The sequence below is a fragment of the Balaenoptera acutorostrata genome, chromosome 6 (assembly GCF_949987535.1).
Source record: "Balaenoptera acutorostrata chromosome 6, mBalAcu1.1, whole genome shotgun sequence".
NCBI lineage: Eukaryota > Metazoa > Chordata > Mammalia > Artiodactyla > Balaenopteridae > Balaenoptera > Balaenoptera acutorostrata.
In genome coordinates, this window is record NC_080069.1 from 80,017,450 (window position 1) to 80,038,057 (window position 20,608).

Here is a 20,608-nt window from a genome sequence, read left to right on the forward strand (position 1 = left end):
CCGTATCCTCAAGTCCATTCTCTAGTAGGTCTGCATCTTTATTCCTGTCTTGCCCCTAGGTTCTTCTGACCATTTTCTTTTTTTTTTTTAGATTCCATATATATGTGTTAGCATACTTTTAAAGAGATAGTTTACCCCTGTGTTTATTATCATCCCCCTTAGGAGCTGTTTTAGACTTTTTTTCCTAATTGCCCCTTCCCTGACATTGTAATACCAAATATATACTGTTTATGTTTATGTACTCTGTGTGTGTGTGTGTGTATGTGCTTTACACATAAAAAAAAGATGTTTTTGCTCTCTTGGGGGTGATATTACCCCACTGAGAATGCATGTTTTAACCCAGTTAAAGTTAGAACCAAAGTCATACCCCAGAGCCTTTCCCTCCTTCCTTTGTGCCTTTGGACAAGTTACTTAAAGCCTCACTTTCTTCATCAGTAAAATGGAAGTGAAAATAACATTCTCTTCATTGGGTTGTTGTAAAGATTAGATATGTTAACCTGGCTAATGTGAAGTAGACCCTTGGAGACAAACCCAATCCCACTTCAAAGATTTTACACACAAATGTTCTTTAACCGCTCTACAGCTTCCACTTTTAGGCTGTTGAACAGGGAGCCATTCTTATTCAACCTAGACTCCTCCTAATATATTGGGCAATGCTTCCTAACAGAAGTGACATATTCTATACAACTTCTGTCCAGCCTGTATTTAATTTTCTCCTTACAACTCAGCTTCAAATGACTTTTCTTATAAACACTGTACTGGTTTACCAAGAAAAGAATCTATTCGCTCACTCTTGCATTTAATTGCTTACCAAAGAACATGTCTAGGTAATGCTTAGTAACATGTTTTGAAATATGTATTCCTGGTGCCCAGATAAATGCCACTTTAGAGTTCTAATTACCTAGAGGATCTGAAACAGAGCTACCGAGTTGTAAAACCAGCTATGGAGCCAAGTGGAAGGAGAAGGCATTTGCGTTGACGATCAGAAGCCACCTCATCTGTCCCCATGTGAAGGGTTTGAGGAGAAGCAAGATCTAGGACAGTGTGGCGACCCTTGTTATTTTGTCAATTGGCAGGACAGAGAAATGCCGGTAGCCTTGGCTATTGAGAGCTTGTTTTTCCTTACTATTCCAGCCTTTAAAAATTACATTTGCTCTCTGAGTTAAGAGCAATTAGTTTACATGAAACAAAACAAACAAAAACAAAACAAACAAATAAAAAGCGATATACAAAGCGTTTCTCTTTAGATGTCTATTAGCTTCTACTGTATTGACGTTTAATGCTTTCTTCTGTATTTATTACGCATGGTGGGTTGGTTCTTTTCTTTTCTACTTACTTCCAGCCTGAAATCAGTGAATGCCAGGTGCAACGTTATTGCTTTTTCCCCAACTGCTGCTTATTATAGGTCCCATCCCCATAGTATATCAGATTTTGACTCTAGATACCAGCCAGGCAGTTAACAAGACTTTCCATTTTAGGAAATTAATATCACTAAACTGCAACCATGGGCAAAAGAAAATTTGCAGCTAAAATTATGCAAAATGGTTTCTCCTATGATTCACTCAGATGTTATGCCTTTGCCCTGGCACAACCTCAAGAAGGTAGAAATGGCACTCACCAAACAGTTGGATTGGTGTAAATGGTATGGTCTGAGAAAGCCTCATTAAATTGTTCCTTTCAATGGCTGCAAACAAAAGCAGATTTACTCGTTTAAGTATGCATCAGTGGGCTGAATTTACAGAAAGCCTCCCCCACATCAATATACTCATATAATGCTAAAATATTTTATTTCAAAGACCCTTTATTTTTTCTTTTATCAAAAATATTATCTATAGGGACTTCCCTGGCAGTCCAGTGGTTAAGACTTCGCTTTCCAATGCAGGGGGTGGAGGTTCAATCCCTGGTGGGTGAACTAAGAGCCCACATGCCTCGGGGCCAAAAAACCAAAACATAAAACAGAAGCAATATTGTAACAAATTCAATAAAGACTTTAAAAATGGTCCACATCAAAAAAAAAAAAATCTTGGGGCTTCCCTGGTGGCGCAGTGGTTGAGAATCTGCCTGCCAATGCAGGGGACATGGGTTCGAGCCCTGGTCTGGGAAGATCCTACATGCCGCGGAGCAACTAGGCCCGTGAGCCACAACTACTGAGCCTGCGCATCTGGAGCCTGTGTTCCGCAACAAGAGAGGCTGCGACAGTGAGAGGCCCATGCACCACGATGTAGAGTGGCCCCCCTCGCCGCAACTAGAAAAAGCCCTTGCACAGAAACGAAGACCCAACACAGCCAAAAATAAATAAATTAATAAATTAATTTTTTTTAAAAATCTTAAAAAAAAAATTATCTATAATACAGTATTTAAAATAAACTATGCCTTAAACAGGAAGGATATCCCAGTCTTAGGAATAGATTATATGAGATTATATAATATGTTCTGAGGCAGCGCTATTACCTCCACTCTCCTGAATACCAAATACCATACTAAACCATTCAGATGCGGAACTTGCTTTTAAAGAGCATTTTAATCTGTGGTCTTTCTGGTTTTTCTTTTCCAGATCAAATCTAATGCACAGCGGACTGTGGGGACATCTACTGTTGATTTTGCAGAGTTCATCTTCTTTTCCCAGAGAGAGCTGAAGACCAGTTTTAATTAGAAGCAAGTGATCTGCATTTTCCTGTTAAGAGCTGTATCTTAACAAATCAGAGTCGATGTGAGTTACAGTGTTCCTCACCAGATACTTTCTTCAGTTGACAGCTGGAGTCAAAATAACGGATTACTGCTGAGCTGAAAGACCCAGTTACAAGAGTCTGGAATGTGGAGTCTGAAATCCACAGAAACACTATTCACTACAGAGGAGAATTCAGGATAAGGTAGCCTATTACTGGACCCTGAGCACATGACCTTGATATAAAAATAACAAAAATGATCACACCAATACACTTGTACTCTTGTACTGAGCTTCAGATTATATAAAAAGCTTGCTCATGTATTAAACCAATACTGAGAGCAACGATGCCCAAAAGACCACCCAATGGCACGAGTCCAGTTGGTTGTTACACTGCTTTGCATTTCAAAGTGTTTCCCTCTTTATTCTCAACTAGCCCTTTGGCAGATTTTTCCTCAGGAAGGGCAAGTACAATTATTCCCACTTTGAAAGAAAGACAACTGAATCACTGTGAAGTGATGTTGCTTAAGAGAGTCAAGACCCTTGACATCTTGTTTAATAACATCCCTTAAGGTGTCTTTGTTGAATTTACCCTGTGGGGTTGGCATTCATTCAGTGGTTACCCTCACTGAGGGCCCAGTGAGGGTGCAAAACCCTTCCTCAGAGGACTAGCCTCAGGCCTGTCTCCTCCCCAGTCCAAAACACAAAGATCTCTGGCTTTTGAGCTTGTAAGGAATTTTCAGATCTCAAGGTCATCTTTCCTCTTTACAATTTGGAACTTACCAATACGCACATTTTTTTTTTAATCCAAATTCTCTTAAATCCTAAAAGCTTGTTTTCCCAAGTTAAGAAATCTGAATGTTCTCTCATCAGAGTAAACAACAACTTTCCAAGTTGGAGCCATATCAACACCACAAATTCACCAGTGTTTCTGTTTCCAAATGCAGAAGCACAGACATTTAGCTCCATTGATATGTCTATGTACACAGGCATCCTACCTGAATAATGATGGTGAGACTCTTGAGGGCTTTTTAAGGCGGTTGAGATTTCTGAAATTACAGAGAAGATTGGCATTTTAATTACTCGGCTGGAGATAAATGCATGCTTATGAATATATTGCCTTCAAAGTTATTATTGAACGGGTTAATCAGAATGGTTTCTCGGTTTTTGAAAAAGATTGCCTAATATCCTTTAACCACGTTATTGTACATGGTATCCTGACAGCTTCCAATCATCAATGCAATGTCTCCAAACATATTTATATAGGGAATTGAAGAAAGACAGGTAATATTAGCCTCAAAGATGTATTTCCTTTGAACCAATTACACCTCTGTGGTGCAGAAGGCACTCGGCTGCCCATCACATTGCACGACATCCCAGAAGCACAGTTCTCTGACCTCCCTACCAAAATGCAGTACCCACATAAAGACATTATTAATACCAAGTTATCAGCACACTACTTCACTGACTTAAAATAACAACAAAATGATGAAAACACATGAAGAGGAATATAAGAGAAACAAAGAAGGAGGCAGAGAATGTGACAGCAAGGGATTTGTTTGGTTACAGACAGACTGTGTGTTGGGAACACCTCTTGCAAGTTTAACTGGTTCTCTTCTATCTGCTCAAGTCCTAAATTCCAAGGCTCAAGAGAAATCCTTTGCAACAATTTTGCCATTTCATAAAATCAAAATTAAAGTCGAGAACTTTAGTCTCATGGTGGGAACTACTTGATACCTTGTAGAGGAAGCAGCATAATGAGCCCAATTTCACAGATGTCTCTGGCTTCTTGTTGCTGGATAAGGAAGAGAAGAAACTCCCTCCCTCTGGGGGTGCTGGGTAAAAGGTAAGATCATCAAAAAAGACTGTTCCTTTCTAAGTACGATTCAATAATTAAAAAAAAAAAAAAAAGTATTTAGGTCCCACTAAGGGTCATGCTAGGCATGAGAGATGTGAATAAGATGTGGCTCTCACCTTAGAGAAACACAAATATGAAATACATGCAAACTATAATCACAATACAGTTTGCTAAGTAATATAATAGAGTTGTAAATAGAGGCTTAGGGAATCTTCATAGACAAACAATGTGAAATAGAGTACGGGCATCTGAGTCTAACAAAACTGAGTTTCAATCCTGGCTTCGCCACTTAAGGAGCTGTGAGATCTTGTTCACATTCATTCAGCATATATCTATTGACCTACAATGCGCCAGGTATTAGTCTATCCTCGAGAGAAAGAGCAGTACTGAAAACAGATAACGGCTACATTGTAGGAAAGGGAAATAGGAAGTAAATAAGTAAATATATAGTATTATAGTATATTACATGTATATTGAGAGAGTTAGGAAGCATGGGAGACAGGGAGATTACTATTCTATATTATATAGGTTGGTTAGGAAAGACCTCTCTGATAAGGTGAAATGTGAGCAAAGACCCGAAGGCAGAGAGGGGGTGAGTCATATGGATAAATGAAGAGTATTCCAGGCAGAAGTAATGGCAAGTGCAAGCATCCTGAGGCAGGACCATACGTGCTGTGTTAAGGAGGAGAGAGTGGCCAGAGTGGACTGTGCCGAGAGCAAACGAGAGGGGAGAGTTGAAGGAGGGGGAGCAGATCAATAGGGCCTTGTAGACGGTGTTTGGACTTTGCTTTTACAGAGTGAGCGGGAACACCATTTGAACAGAAGAGTGACTCAATATGACTTTGAGTTTAAAAGTGTTATTCCAGCTGCTCTCTGGAAATAGAGCGACAGTTTGGAGGCCATCCTGTAATCCAGGGAAGAGGTGAAAAGTGATATGTGGGGGTAGCAAAGTGATCAGCTTCTCAATATATTTTGAAAGACTTACTGATGGGTTGGCTGTGGAGATGTGAGAAAATGGGAGTCAAGTACGATTGCAAGACTTTGGCCTCAGCAACGGGAAGGATAAAGTTATCATTTCCTGAGATGGCAGAGAAGGGAGGTGGAACATCTTGTTCCACATTTGAAGATGCCTTCTAGACACCACGTGGAGAGGGTAATAGGTAGGTGGGCACATTCTTCATGGAAGAAATATTGCATAAAAGGGCTCATTCATGAGCCTGGAAATTTGGACTGGGGCCAGACTCTCAAGAGCATTGAGAAAGAGTAAGGGATTTGCAGCCCATCCTATAGGTAATGGGAAGCCACTGAAGGTTTCACATAAGTGATGAAGGTGCCCAGTCTGTATCAAGGGGTCAGGAAGATGGAAAGGTACAGTTTGTGATGAAATTTGAAAGTAGCTAATGAGAGTGGCTTCACCAGGGAGGTGTCTCACCAAACTAGGCTTGGTCCTACTTAGCCACTTGGGGCATGGAGTCCCACTGAAGACCTATAGGAAAGGAGATCCACATACAATCTTATGAATGGTTCTTAAATAGCAATGTGTTAAATGATGACAGTAAGAGTTGTTGAACAGTCTAAATGAGCTCAGTGGCTATACCCTCACTCACAGAGAAAACTAAAATCACAGTCAAAAACAGGTAACAAAAAATTTTAAACCAGACATCACTCCTGATTTATCTGGAGACAGACATTCAACTTTCTACTTTTCTACCGAACTTGCTACTTTGTTAGTAAACAAAAATCATAAATAGGATTTCAAGAACTATAAAAGTCTGAGACAGCAGGAGAGTAAACCTCACCACTGATAAGATGAAAAAATAAAAATATAAAAACTTACTGTTAACTCCATTTGAACTTCTCAACCTGTTTGAAAAATTAAAGTTGTTTAGATAATGCTTCAAATTTTTCAATGATCAAAGAAAGGAAAAGTATGTGAAACAGTAATAATATAATCTATAAGTATATATGTATATACATGTGTATCTATTAGTTTGAAGGAAGAGTATTAGTTACATTTGACCCCTACCTTTAGAGAAACAGTTTACAGCCCTATAATTGTTTTCATAGAAGAATGAGCACCAGATATACATGTAATTAATTTACTGAGTAGGCCCTAAGCTAACTGGAAAGCAGTTGTTGGTTTTTGTTTTCAATTAGTTATGTGATCACACAACATATATAAGATTTAACTGTGTTTGTGTTGTTCTGGATCAATTAAACTAAAGGCTTCCTGAACTATGCAAAGCAGATGCCTACAAGTGAGTCTGTGAATATCTCTGGACAAGCCAACAAATCAGTTTCATTAGCCCATATGGCCCCTAAATGTTCACAGGCTGAAATTAGCTCTCTTTAAATTGTTACATGCCCTGCTCAAGTGCACAAGTGGCCATGGGCAAGTTGGAATAAATACATTCGAAGAATATCTCCAGTATTTAAGGTCCTTGGGGAAGCAAGTACAATTACAATTATTGTTTAATTTCATGCTGCAATAACCCACTACTCTGCATGAGCACAAACTACTGAAACTTTGGGAGAAGAAACTCATGTGCACATTAAGGCTAGAGGCAGGCTTGCACAGAGAGACCTTGAGAGCTCCAGAGAAAAGGCCATCTCAAACAGAGCTGACTGCAAACTGACCGCCATATTCCACCTGCCTGGCATCAACGGGCCCTTTGTAGAGTACAGATGCTTTTGAATTCTGCTCCTGTAACTCTAAGAATGGTTAATTTGATGACGTAACTGGAAAAGTCCATAAAACACTACAAACAGAATAATCTTTGCTTGGTTGGCTTTCAAATTTTCTCTGAATAAATAAACATCCAGGAGGAACCTCAAGTCTATAAAAAGGTGAGTTCTCTATCTCCTCTCTCTAGCCCTGTCTTCCTTTCTCTCTGTCTCAATCCTTCTCAAATTGTTACTGTTTTGACAAACACTTAGGATGTTAAGGAGAAACCAAAAAGATCCATCTTCTAAACTAAAAGGAAAATTTTGAAAAAGAAAACTAAAAAAATGATTTAGTCTTCATTCTAAGTCTTTTTATTTTCAGTCAAGACAAATTTATTCCTACCTTTTAATGCAAATTTCACTCTTATCTATCAGAAAATATATGATACTCATTATTTCATGTGTGCTTTTTCAACACTAAAAAGACAAATGGTTAGGGACTTCCCTGGTGGTGCAGTGGTTAAGAATTCTCCTGCCAATGCAGGGGACACAGTTTCGAGCCCAGGTCCGGGATGATCCCACATGCCACGGAGCAACTAAGCCAGTGAGCCACAACTACTGAGCCTGCGCGCTAGAGCCCGCAAGCCACAACTACTGAAGCCCGTGCGCCTAGAGCCCGTGCTCCGCAACAAGAGAAGCCATGGCAATGAGAAGCCCATGCACCACAACGAAGAGTAGCCCCTGCTCGCCATAACTAGAGAAAGCCCGCGTGCAGCAATGAAGACCCAACGCAGCCAAAAATAAAATTAAATTTAAAAAAAAGACAAATGGTTAATTTGCTACAGTAGTACATGTATCATTATATTCTTAAAAGGCACTAAGGTGAGATCGTGTTGCCAGAAACAGGAAAACTAGGAGAATAAATAATTTTCATTCTTGCTAACACAAGAAAAATACTGTCATTGGACACACACTTTTTTTTTTTCTCCTTTTCTGACCCAATTAAACTTTTATTCCCAATCCAGTTAAAAAAAATAAAAGCCAAAGATGCTTAAAGACAGACATTTAGAAATACTCACTGAGAGTTCCTATTGACCTTGGTGCTCCCTGAATTCCACAAAGAGTTTTTGCTTAGATCCTGGGCAGAAGGGAAAGGTCATTACATGTTCACCCAACTCTCTCCCACACCAAGCTTCCAGTAATACATTTGCAGAACACACTCCTTGGAGGGTATAGTTCTTTTTTTCCCTTCCTCTAGGCTCAATATTTCTCTTACTAAACATGCAAGACTCAAGCGAGAAAGATGCATAATGTTAGCACAATATATGAGTAACTCAATGTGGTGACTGACCTTAACAGAAAGAATTACTTTTATGGGGACATCAAAGAGAAAATGTAATACATAACAGTTTTTACAAAAATGAGAGTGAACATATAACATCAGTTAATGACATGAAAGAAGAAAAGAAGGTCAAAGTTGACAGGAAACATTGACCATTACATTATTATATCCTATCATCAGATTATTGTTTCAGTTGATGATTATTTAGAATGTTACCTTGAATATATCTCATTCTATTTCTATACTCCAAGCATTACTCTAGGCATTTTCATTGGTGTTATTTTTGTTATCCACTATCAGTCTCGTAAGGATGGCATTAACCCCATTTTAGAGATACAGGTAATGAAGCTCACAGGTTAATTGATGTATATAGCTTTGAAACCTAGGAAGTGACAGAGCCAGGATTTGACAGGACAGACAGGTCCCTGCCTCCAATTACCTTCAAGTAGTCTTATATTTTACTTTCACAGATTGCATTCCGACAAGAACATCTGAGGTTGTTAGTATATGTTCATATAGTTCCCAAGGTCATAGAGGTAATATTCAAACCAAGACCAAGATTAGATTTTGGGGGCTAGTCTAACTAGATCACGCTTCCCTCATGGTGGATGGCAATAAAACAGGCACATATTTGCAAATGGTAAGAAAAACAGACTGCAAAATCAGTGGTAGAGAAACACTGAAAGTCCTTTACCCTGCAATGTCCAAATCCCCTCCAACACATCTGCAAAGATGTTTGCTTAGCCTGTTTAATTAACCACACTAAGTGAGGCACTTACTACTTCAAGAAATAAACCATTCCATCCTTGGAAAGCTCCAACTGCTAAAAATTCCTTCTCAAATCAGGCTGAAATCTGTCTCCCAGTAGAGTCTATATGTTGATGTTAGCTCTACCTCTTAAAAGTGTATTGAAAATATCTTATTTTTCTTCCACATGGCAACTTTTATATATGCGAAAACAGTTTCAAAAATTCCTAAATTCTTTCTATTTCATGATAAAAATACCCAGGATAAACTACTGGGTGGATAAATTGCATAAAGGCGAACAACAAGGAAAGAATAAAGTGTGGGGACAAAGGGTGAGAAACTGAGCTTTTAAAATATCAAATAAAATGTTTTTACCTCTTGAGACTGCCTTACATAATCACTGACTTGTACAGAATGCCGTTCAGTTTCTCTACTTTTCATTTTCTGATATATGTAAGATTCTAGACCTTGTTAAAAGGAAGGAAAAAAATAGAGAATACGTGAAAACATGTTACACTTGAATCACAGTTCCAAATAAAAGATCTGAACACCGTGCATTCATCTAAATTGGAATATAGGGTTTTCTTCCTTTTTTTAGCAAGTTTTACCAAGATTCCTTTGTCCTTTTTGAGCTTTACTCAAGTGGTTGAAAGCTATATACCCTATTTCTATTCTTCAATACTTACCTTCACATTTATAACAATTTATACTTCTCTATCAAAGAATTAAGTTATCCATAACCTGCCCTCCTATTAAACACCTTTAGTAATTTTTGCACACTTACCTTCCCCTGCACCCTATCATCCATGCTTTATTTAAAAATACACGAAATTTGAGGTCCAAACTGTTAGGAATTCTTCCTTAACAACTGCATCAGGCATTACAGTAGGCTACTTAAAAAAGAAAACAAAACAAAAACAAAAGAAAGATAGAAAAGAATGCCAGCCAATAGTTTTAATTTTTATCCTTTTCTTAAAAAAATCTTGACAAGGATCATTACTGTTATTATTTTTTATACCTGGTACTTACAGAGTCACTGGCACATAGCAGATGCCCAATAATAATTTAATAAATATTTGGTTGGATTAATTCTGAGAATAATACTTATTAAGAGTCCCTGGCTAAGGACATGGAAGCAACCTAAATGTCCATCAGCAGATGAATGGATAAAGAAGATGTGGCACACATATACAATGGAATATTACTCCACCGTAAAAAGGAACAAAACTGACACTAACGCATATATATGGAATCTAAAAAAACGGTACTGATGAACCTAGTGGCAGGGCAGGAATAAAGATGCAGATGTAGATGACAGACTTGAGGACACAGCTGGGGAAGGGGAAGCTGCGATGAAGTGAGAGAGTAGCACTGACATATGTACACTACCAAATGTAAAACGGATGGCTAGCGGGAAGCTGCTGAACAGCACAGGCAGATCAAATGGATACTTTGTGACTACCTAGAGGGGTGGGATAGGGAAGGTGGGAGATAGGCTCAAGAGGGAGGGGATATGGGGATATATGTATATAGCTGATTCACTTTGTTGTACAGCAGAAACTAACACAACATTGTAAAACAATTATACTCCAATAAAAATGTGGAAAAAAAAAAAGAGTTCCTGGCTAAATGTAGGAAATAACCATTTAATTTTTTTCCTACTGTTTTATGCTGGAAAAAAAAAATATACAGGAAATGCAAAAAAGCTACTGGAAAAAAAAATAAAAAAATTTCATGTATGATACTTTTTGTAACATCATAAAATTATGATAAATATGATTTCAATGATAGCACAGTATTATAATTAAAATTAAACAAACTATGCTTTCCTTTTTTTTTTTTTTTTTAATTCTTTCCTTTTCATAGTTGATTTCCTCAGAACTTTACTTTTTGTCTTTAGAAAGATCTACCTGGGCTTCCCTGGTGGTGCAGTGGTTGAGAATCTGCCTGCTAATGCAGGGGACACGGGTTCGAGCCCTGGTCTGGAAAGATCCCACATGCCGCAGAGCAACTAGGCCCGTGAGCCACAACTACTGAGCCTGCGCGTCTGGAGCCTGTGCTCCGCAACAAGAGAGGCCACGATAGTGAGAGGCCCGCGCACCGCGATGAAGAGTGGCCCCCGCTTGCCGCAACTAGAGAAAGCCCTCGCACAGAAACGAAGACCCAACACAGCCAAAAATAAATAAACAAATAAATAAAATTTAAAAACAAAACAAAACAAGGATGGCTCATGGCTGGCAAGCTTGCCTTCCACCAGCTTTAAAATCTCAGCTGAGAGAGAATGCCTCTTTAAAAAAAAAAAAAAAAAAAGATCTACCTGATAGGGCACCTCCCCACCCTCAAAATTTTATTTTTTTTAAAATTCTTTTTTAATTAATTCTTAAGTCAGACAAGTTTTTAAAAAATAAAATTCTCAACCCAGAATGTGGTTCAAGTTGATTAGCCAGGCGCCTGGAGTCAGCCTAACTCCCTAAATCTTCTCTTCCTTTCTGATCATCAGATTTGAATGAGATTCTTTGCCAGAACCCTCCTGCCACTCCCATCTTTCTCAGTTTGAAATTTTTTGGAAAGAACTTAAATAATTTGGGGGACGGGAGGGTGAGAGAGATGAGTGAAGATGGTCAAAAGGTACAAACTCCAGCTATAAAATAAATAAATACCTGGGGAGGTAATGTACAGCATGGTGACTGTAGTTAACAATACTGTATTGTATATTTGAAAGTTGCTAAGACAATAGATCTTAAAAGTTCTCATCACAAGAAAAAATAATTGTAACTATGTGATGGATGTTAACTTATTGTGGCAATCATTTTCAACACATACATATATCAAACCATTATGTTGTACACCTAAATATAATACAATATTATATCAACCATATCTTTTATATTTTTTTAAAAAACATAAATAATTTATGCAAAAATGACGCCAAGAGCAACTGCCCCTCCTTCAGTTGTGACAACCAAAAATGTCTTACAATGTCTTCAGACATTGTTGGTTGGGGAGGGGGAATCACCCCTTGGTTGAAAACCAGTGACCATAGAGCAAACGAAGTTTTAAGGAGCATAGTAACATAGATTTCAATACAATATCTATTTGTACCTTAAGGTTAGTATTTCAAATAATTTTAAATATTTATGACTCCTTAATCACATAGTCCCCTCTGTTTAAAAATTAGTAAAGTTCTCTTATTATCAAATGCAAGAAGTTCAATGTTCAGTTCATTGCTCTTAATTCATAATCTGCCCTCATATATCCAGGCTTATTTCACATTCTATGCCTAGCTCAGTCTTCATTCCTAGCTCATTGATATGTCTTCTATCCTCTACAAACATCATTACGATTAAGCTTAAGAGATATTTGCCAATGGAACAAACACTATATGTAAGCAGTAGTAAATAACCAACTACAACTCAATCCACTGAATTCTGTGTAAAGGTTCATATCAATGTCACTTGAACTTTAAAGAATTTGTAAAATTAGACAACCCCACCCATAAATCAGACTAAATGAATACTCTCTGATCCAGATTCAACAGCTCTGAATATGAGACTATCTAAATTTTAATTAATTTTAATTTTTCTTTTCTAAATTCTGACAACTATTCCATTAAGCAAATGGAAATTGCATCCCTTTCATAAAAACTAAAAGCAGAAAAGAGCTATTTTCCTAAGAGAGTGTGGTCATTCTCATCTCCCACTTGAAAGAACAGCAGGGACCGCCACTGGTCTAAAGATCATACCCTGAGGAAACACTACCAGAATTTTTGGGATTCAAGAGTGTAGACTGTTACATACTTATCTGATTAAATTTGGACACCGGAATCCAGTTCTTGCTGCAATTCTGTTCTTCTGAGATCTTATTTTCTCCTGGCTCTGGGTTCAGTTGGTCACTTTGAGAGCAGGTGTTGACTGTTATGACCTGGAGAGAAAAACACTTGTTGGAACACAGTGATATTAATCTGAATACGTTTTGAATCACATTAATAGAGGTACTATGTTGAAGAGGAGTGGTTGTTAACATTGGCTACACATTAAAATCACCTTGAAGCTTTGAACTTCCATCACTCATGCTGGCAGGACCCAAGCATCCATGTGACTTTTCTATCTGCAGTCATGACTGAGAACCAGGGTGCGGAGCAGTTCTTAAACTTGAGTGTGCATCAGAATCACCCAGGACTGTGTTAAACCACAGATCACTGGGTCCCACCCTCAGGATCTGTGATTCAGTAGGTCTGGGGGGGAGGGAGAATTTGAATGTCTAGTATGTTTCCAGGTGGTGCTAAAGCTGATGGGAGACCACAGTTTGAGAACTACTGGTATAGAGCAAAACAACAAAAACGTAAGGATTGGATCCAAAAGAACTTGTTAGAATTCTAGCTCTGTCACTTAGAAGCTATATGAACTGGGCAAATGATGTAATGTCTATGAGCGCCATTCCCTTCATCCTTAAAATAATAGATAGCCAATAATAATGGCTGCCTTATGTCCTTCCCAGGGGCAGAGAAGAAATGAGATAAATTGACAAACTACAAGACAACAAACAAATGCAAGTTATTAGTACTTGAGCTCAGTTATAATTTCTAGTTTAACTCTGGCCATTTTAACTATTTCCAAAATAACTCTATTTAAATTCATATTTTATGGGGTCCCAGCAATTCGTCGTATTTTCCCTGAAAGAAGAGTCTTTATCAAAGCTAAGTCTCTCCTCCAAAAGGTGATTTTACATAATTGATTCAATATTTACCTTTTTGCTTCTGCTTCTCATTCTAAAAAGAGTTGAGGTGCTTTGAAAAATGCATACATGTTATTATATGGAAAAGTATATGTAGAACAGAAATATGAAGCAGGGTACTAAGATCATGAAAAGTGAAGTCCTGCAGAATTGTCAACTCAGATCTAAGGCTTCCTAACAATAAACAAAAAGATTTACTGAATGCAAATGAAAACATAACATATCAGAATTTGTAGGATATAGCTAGAACAATGATTAGAAGGAATTTTATAGCACTAAATGCCTATACTAGAAAAGAAGAAAGTCTCAAATCAACGACCAAGACTTCTACCTTAAAAAACTAGCAAAAAAAAAACAAAAACAAAAAAGGAGCTAATTAAACCCAAAGTAAACAGAACAAAGGAAATAATAAGGAGCAGAAATCAATGAAATAGAATTCAAAGAAAAATCAATGAACCAAGAGCTGGTTTTGTGAAAAGATCAATAAAGCAGATAAACCTGTAGCCAGACTAATCATAAAACAAAAAGAGAAAACACAAATATAAAATATTATGAAAGAGAGAAGTGATGTCACTACAGATCTCACAGACAATAAAAGGATAATAAGATAATATTATAAAAACTTTATGCCAATAAATTTAAAAACTTAAATGGACAAGTTCCTCAAAAGACACAAAGCACACTCAAGAAGAATCACATAACCTGAATAGCCCTATATCTATTACAGAAATTGAATCTGTAGTTAAAACTTTCCCACAAAGATGGTTTCACTGGTTGATTCTACCAAATAAGTAAGATTTAAATAATATCTATACAAACTCACCCAGAAAAATGAAGAAGAGGAAACACTTCCCAACTCAGTCAATAAGCCCAGCATCACCCTGATACCAAAACCAGACAAAGATATTACAAGAAGAGAGATCTGAAGATAAATATTTCTCAAGAAAAAAGATGCAAAAAAATTGTATCAAGATTTTAGCAAAATGAATACAGCACCTAAAAAAGATAATACATCATGACCAGCTGCGGTTCATCCCAGCAAGGCTGATTTAATATTCTAAACATTACTTCTAACATTATAAAATTAATTAATATAATTCATCATATTAACATAATAAAAATGAAAAACCATCTGACCATATAGGTTGACACAGAAAAAGCATTTGACAAATGTCAATATCCATTAATAATAAAAATTCTCAGAAAAGTAAGAATAGAAGGCAAATTCTTCAACCTGATAAAGGACATCCACATAAAAACCCTACAGCTAACATCATACTTACTGCTAAAAGACTAAATACTTTCCACCTAAAGAGAAGAAACAAGGAAAGGCTACCTGCTTTCACCACTTCTATTCAGTATTGTACTAGAGGTACTAGCCAATGTAACTGGGCAAGAAAAAGGAATAAAATACATCCAGATTTGAAAGGAAAAAGTAATAGTATTTTCATTTGTAGATAACATGATCATTTATATAGAACATTCTAAAGAAGTAACAAAAAGAAAAACCCTACTCAAACAAATAAGTAAGTTTAGCAAGGTTGTAGGATACAAAATCAATATTTTAAAAATTATACTTGTATATACAACCAATAATCAGAAGTTAATTTTTAATAATTGCATTTATAATAAAATTAAAAACTTAAGTACACAGAGATACATTTTAAAAATCCCTGTTCACTAAAAACTACAAAACATTGCTGAAAGAAATTAAAGACATAAATAAAGAGATACATCATGCTCATGAATCAGAAAGCTCATTATTGCTGAGATGCCAATTCTCCCCAAATTGATTCACAGCAATTCCACTCACCCCAGCAGGCTTCTCTGGAAAAACTGACAATCTGATTCTAAATTTATGTGGAAATGCAAAGAAACTAGAGTAGCCAAAACAACTTTGAAAAAGAAGAAAAAATTTGGAAGACCCACACACATGATTTCAAGACTTATTATAGTTATAGTATTTGAGATAGTGTGATATCATATAGACATAAAGACAGTCATATAGATAAACTGAATAGAATAGAGACTAGAAATAGATCCACCCATATTGTGGATCTATATGGTCATTTAATTTTTGACAAAGATGTCAAGGCAACTCAATAGGACCACGATAATCTTTTCACCAAAAAACCTGGTAGAAAAATTTGATATCTGTATTCAAGGAAGGAAGGAAAGTGGGAAGGAAAAGGGAAGGGAAGAAAGAACCTCAATCCTTCCCTATCACCATGTACAAAAATTAACTCAAAATGGGTGCTAGACCTAAATATAAGGAAAGGAAAAAGTAATAGTATTTTCATTTGTAGATAACATGATCATTTATATAGAAAATTCTAAAGAAGTAAAAAAAAAAAAAAAACCCTACTCAAACAAATAAGTAAGTTTAGCAAGTTTGTGGGATACAAAATCAACATTTCAAAAATTATATTTCTATATACCACCAACAAATAATCAGAACTTAACCTAAATATAGACCTAAATATAAAATTCCTAGAAGAAAACATAAGAGAAACTCTTAGTGATCTTGGGTTTGGCAAAATTTCTTAAATATGATATGAAAAGCATAGACATTAAAGAAAAAAATCAAATATTGGACTTCATCAAAATAAAAGTGTCCTATGTTTCCAAGGACATTTATGAAAAATAAAAGGCAAGGGGGCTTCCCTGGTGGCACAGTGGTTGAGAATCTGCCTGCCAATGCAGGGAACACGGGTTTGAGCCCTGGTCTGGGAAGATTCCACGTGCCGTGGAGCAACTAGGCCCGTGAGCCACAACTACTGAGCCTGCGCGTCTGAAGCCTGTGCTCCGCAATAAGAGAGGCCGCGATAGTGAGAGGCCCACGCACTGCCATGAAGAGTGGCCCCCGCTTACCGCAACTAGAGAAAGCCCTGGCACAGAAATGAAGACCCAACACAGCCAAAAATGAATAAATAAATAAATATTTAAAATAGTGTGGGAAAAAAAAGCTTTCCTTTAAAAATAAAAAAAATTTAAAAAAATTTTAGAAATAAAAGGCAAGCCACCAACTGAGAGGAAATATTTGCAAAACATATATCCAACAACAGGCTTATATCTAGAATAAGAAAAAAACAAAAAAAACTCTTACAACCTAAAAGACAAACAACCCAATTTTATTTATTTATTTATGGCTGTGTTGGGTCTTTGTTGCTGCGCACAGGCTTTCTCTAGTTGTGAGCGGGGGCTACTCATCGTTGCAGTGCACAGGCTTCTCACTGTGTTGGCTTCTCGTTGCAGAGCACAGGCTCTAGGCACACGGGCTTCAGTAGTTGCATCACATGGACTCAGTAGTTGCAGCACGTGGGCCCTAGAGCACATGGGCTTCAGTAGTTGCAGCTCATGGGTTCTAGGGCTCGCAGGCTTCAGTAGTTGTGGTGCACAGGCTCAGTAGTTGTGGCTCGTGGGCTCTAGAGCTCAAGCTCAGTAGTTGTAGCGCACGGGCTTAGCTGCTCTGCAGCGTGTAGGATCTTCCCGGACCAGGGATCGCACCCATGTCCCCTGCATTGCCAGGCGGATTCTTAACCACTGCACCACCAGGGAAGTCCCACAACCCAATTTTTTAAATGAACAACAGATTTGAATGGATATGTCACCAAAACAGATATACAGATGGAAAATAAGCACATGAAAAGATACCTAGCAGCACTAGTCACTATGGAAATGCAAACGAAACCACTGTGAGATACCACTACACACCCACTAATATGCTAAAATTAAAAAGACTGAGCATACTAAGGATTGGTGAGGATGTGGACCACTGGAACTCTCAAACTACTGCTCATAAGCTGGTGGGGATGTATGTTTCTTCTAAAATTAAACAAATACTTAGTATAAGACTCTAGCATTCCACTTCTAAATATTTACCAAAGAGAAATTAAAACGTATGTCCACACAAAGACTTGTACACAAATGTTCATAACAGCTTTGTTTGGAATAGCCAAAAACTGAAAATAACACAAATGTCCTTCAACATATGAGTTGACAAATGAATTGTGGCAAATCCACTCTGCTGACTCTTAAATTTGCATCTTCATTCCTTCCAGGACAATGCTATTTTGTGTACGTGGCACTTTAGAATAGAGAAAAACCAAGCTAAGTTAGGATACTACCTCAATTGCCAAAAACATAAAAGATACTTACTGGCACCTGTAGTCCTTGTGTTTTCTTCTTTTTCTTCGACAATTTCCTATCCTTGGTTAGCATTTTTGCTTTGATCCATTTTGACTGTCCTATCTCTGAGGATTTTGAAAGATCTGTAAGGGAAATGATTTACATGAGAAAGTGTAAGATGGTAGGCGGAACCATTTTGTTTCACAGAAAGGACTGACAGAATGGGGAGAATGAGAATGGTAGCAATGCAAGAATTTAATACTGGTTGTAAAAATGTTTACTTCTTACTTTTAATCTTACAGATCTTCAATTTCTCCTCTTTGTGCAATCTCAAACTCTGACTCCTAATGAAGGGCCTGTCTCTACGAAGGGGACTGATCCGAAGGGATGTGTTTTGCTGAAGCCATGGTCCCACCTCTGAGCAATCCCTCTGGGCCAATCTTGTTGAGTTATCAGATAGGGATCTGTCCCGGATCTGCCTCTGACATTGTTCACTCTGTTTGGAGTCACAGTTACAAGTGGAGGCCAAGCAGGTTTGCCATTGTTTCTCGGTGCTAAACACACCAGTTTCATCGCCTTCTGAAAATGCCCAGTTCACATATCCACCTCCAGTTTGCATGCTCTTGACTTGGGAAGGGAGGGAGGTCACTTTAATGGGTGCAGGTGTGCAAATCAATGTGGGTAGCACTTGCTCCCCCTTGTCTTGTCTGGCCGGTAACTGAGCAAGTGACTCATACTGCTCCTTGGTTTCCACCACTGAGCCCTGAGCTGAGACAACCGGGGTCTGCCATGTCAGATGAACAGGGACCTCACTCTGGGTGACATGTTCAGTTGCCAGCACATCTGTGCCTGCTTCCAAAGATGGTCTGGACAGAGGCAAGTTGGTTTCTGCAGAATAAGGAACTTGCTCTAGATGAGAAGGGACCAGGAGAAATTGGCCATACTTTGGGTGTGCTTGCCTGTTCAGGGACACCCCAGAGGCAACTATACTATTTTCTGTTTCTTGCTCTTCCTGGTCATCTCTTACATTTGAAAACTTTCTGTCTGTAATCTCAAGAAAGGGCCCTGTCTGCACTCGTGGGGGATGCCAGCCTCTGGCCAGGCTCCGCAGCAAAGAAGGGGGCATGCTATAACACTGGTATTTCTTCTTTCCAGAGATCTCCAGGCTGCCTAGAACCTCTGCACAGATGACATTGCTCCAGCTGTGGGGAAGTTTTCTGCAAGTAGAATGCTTTCTGTTGGCCAGGAGGGCCTCATCCTCTTGTAAGGTGTCAACAGCAGAAAGGACTTTTAAGGTATCCACTGTCAGGGCAGAGAGGTCCTGCAGGTGTCCCACCTGGCTGTCCAAAGACAATAAGGAGTCCCTTATGAAAGACACCTTTTCATTCATTTCTTTCAGTTGGAAGCACATTTCTGTAACCCTAAGGGAAAAAGGGAGGGAGAAAACCAATAAACACAGTAAGCCAGTGGGAACTTGCCTTACTCTCTTCCTGTCCTGCTTCCATCCTTAGGTGGCTCCTCAGCCTAAGCCGCTTCCCAAAGTTAGGTCTGTCTCCTGCCTTCTTCTCTATCCAACACATACTCTCATCCCAGGTGATCTCACCCACTCCTGTAATTCCCACTATCACCTTAATAAGGAAAATTACAAATTGTATTTCTACCCCTTATTTCTCTCCAATATTTCAGAGCCACATTTCCAGCTTCCTGCTAGTTATCCCTTCAATCATCTCATCAATCAGTCCATTTGTATTCATTAATACATTCGTTAATTTACAAGGCAAACATTTTAATATCTCTTATTGTCAAGCACTGTGCTATTTTGGTAGAGAAAGGAAATCCTGAGGAAGAAACTAGAATGATAGGAACAGAATCAATAATCAAATACATAGTTAGAAAAAAAAAATCACAGATCTTTTAGAATAATATTCCAAGTCTACAGTACAACCAGGCATCCCAACTTTCAAACAAAACCCATTTTAAGAGACCTACATTCAGAGAAAGCCCGAGGCAAATTTTTAAATGACTTTGAATACTTTAACCCAAAATTATGATGTCTAGCCATTGATTCATGTAAAAGCAACACAAGGCACCTTCAGCTATGCAAGTACAAAAGTAAATTGCAAGTAGAGTCAAATTAAATGTAACAGTTGATTTCATTTAGAGAATTAGAAAGAACAAAGAAAATATATCTGTATATATCTTTGTAAATACGTCTGTATGGGGATAGGTTTTGTTTTGTGTCCTCCCCACCGCCCCAAAAGGTATGTTGAAGTCCTAACCCCCAGTACTCCTAGAATGTGACTTTATTTGAAAGTAGGGTCTTTACAGAGGTAATCAAGTTAAAATAAGGTCATTAAGGTACGCCATAAGCCTATACAACTCATATCCTTATTAAAAAAGGGAAATTTGGACATAGAGGGAAGACAGTGTGAAGATACACAGGGAGAAGACCACCTTATGACTGGAGTGA

At 38.0% G+C, this 20,608-nt stretch overlaps 1 protein-coding gene across 2 annotated transcripts in view; it reads right to left on the reverse strand.

Moving 5' to 3' along the window:
* Window positions 1–20,608, reverse strand: part of TRPM6 (transient receptor potential cation channel subfamily M member 6) — a 199,027-nt gene that overhangs the window by 18,838 nt on the left and 159,581 nt on the right. For both annotated transcript variants that reach the window (XM_057548608.1, XM_057548609.1), the window contains 8 exons: window positions 18,427–19,559; window positions 18,169–18,281; window positions 13,074–13,197; window positions 9,652–9,743; window positions 8,267–8,325; window positions 6,361–6,386; window positions 3,664–3,714; window positions 1,619–1,684 (listed from right to left, as the gene is read on the reverse strand). In XM_057548608.1, the coding sequence (XP_057404591.1) occupies window positions 1,619–1,684; window positions 3,664–3,714; window positions 6,361–6,386; window positions 8,267–8,325; window positions 9,652–9,743; window positions 13,074–13,197; window positions 18,169–18,281; window positions 18,427–19,559 (1,664 nt within the window). The remainder of the gene's footprint in view (window positions 1–1,618; window positions 1,685–3,663; window positions 3,715–6,360; window positions 6,387–8,266; window positions 8,326–9,651; window positions 9,744–13,073; window positions 13,198–18,168; window positions 18,282–18,426; window positions 19,560–20,608) is intronic.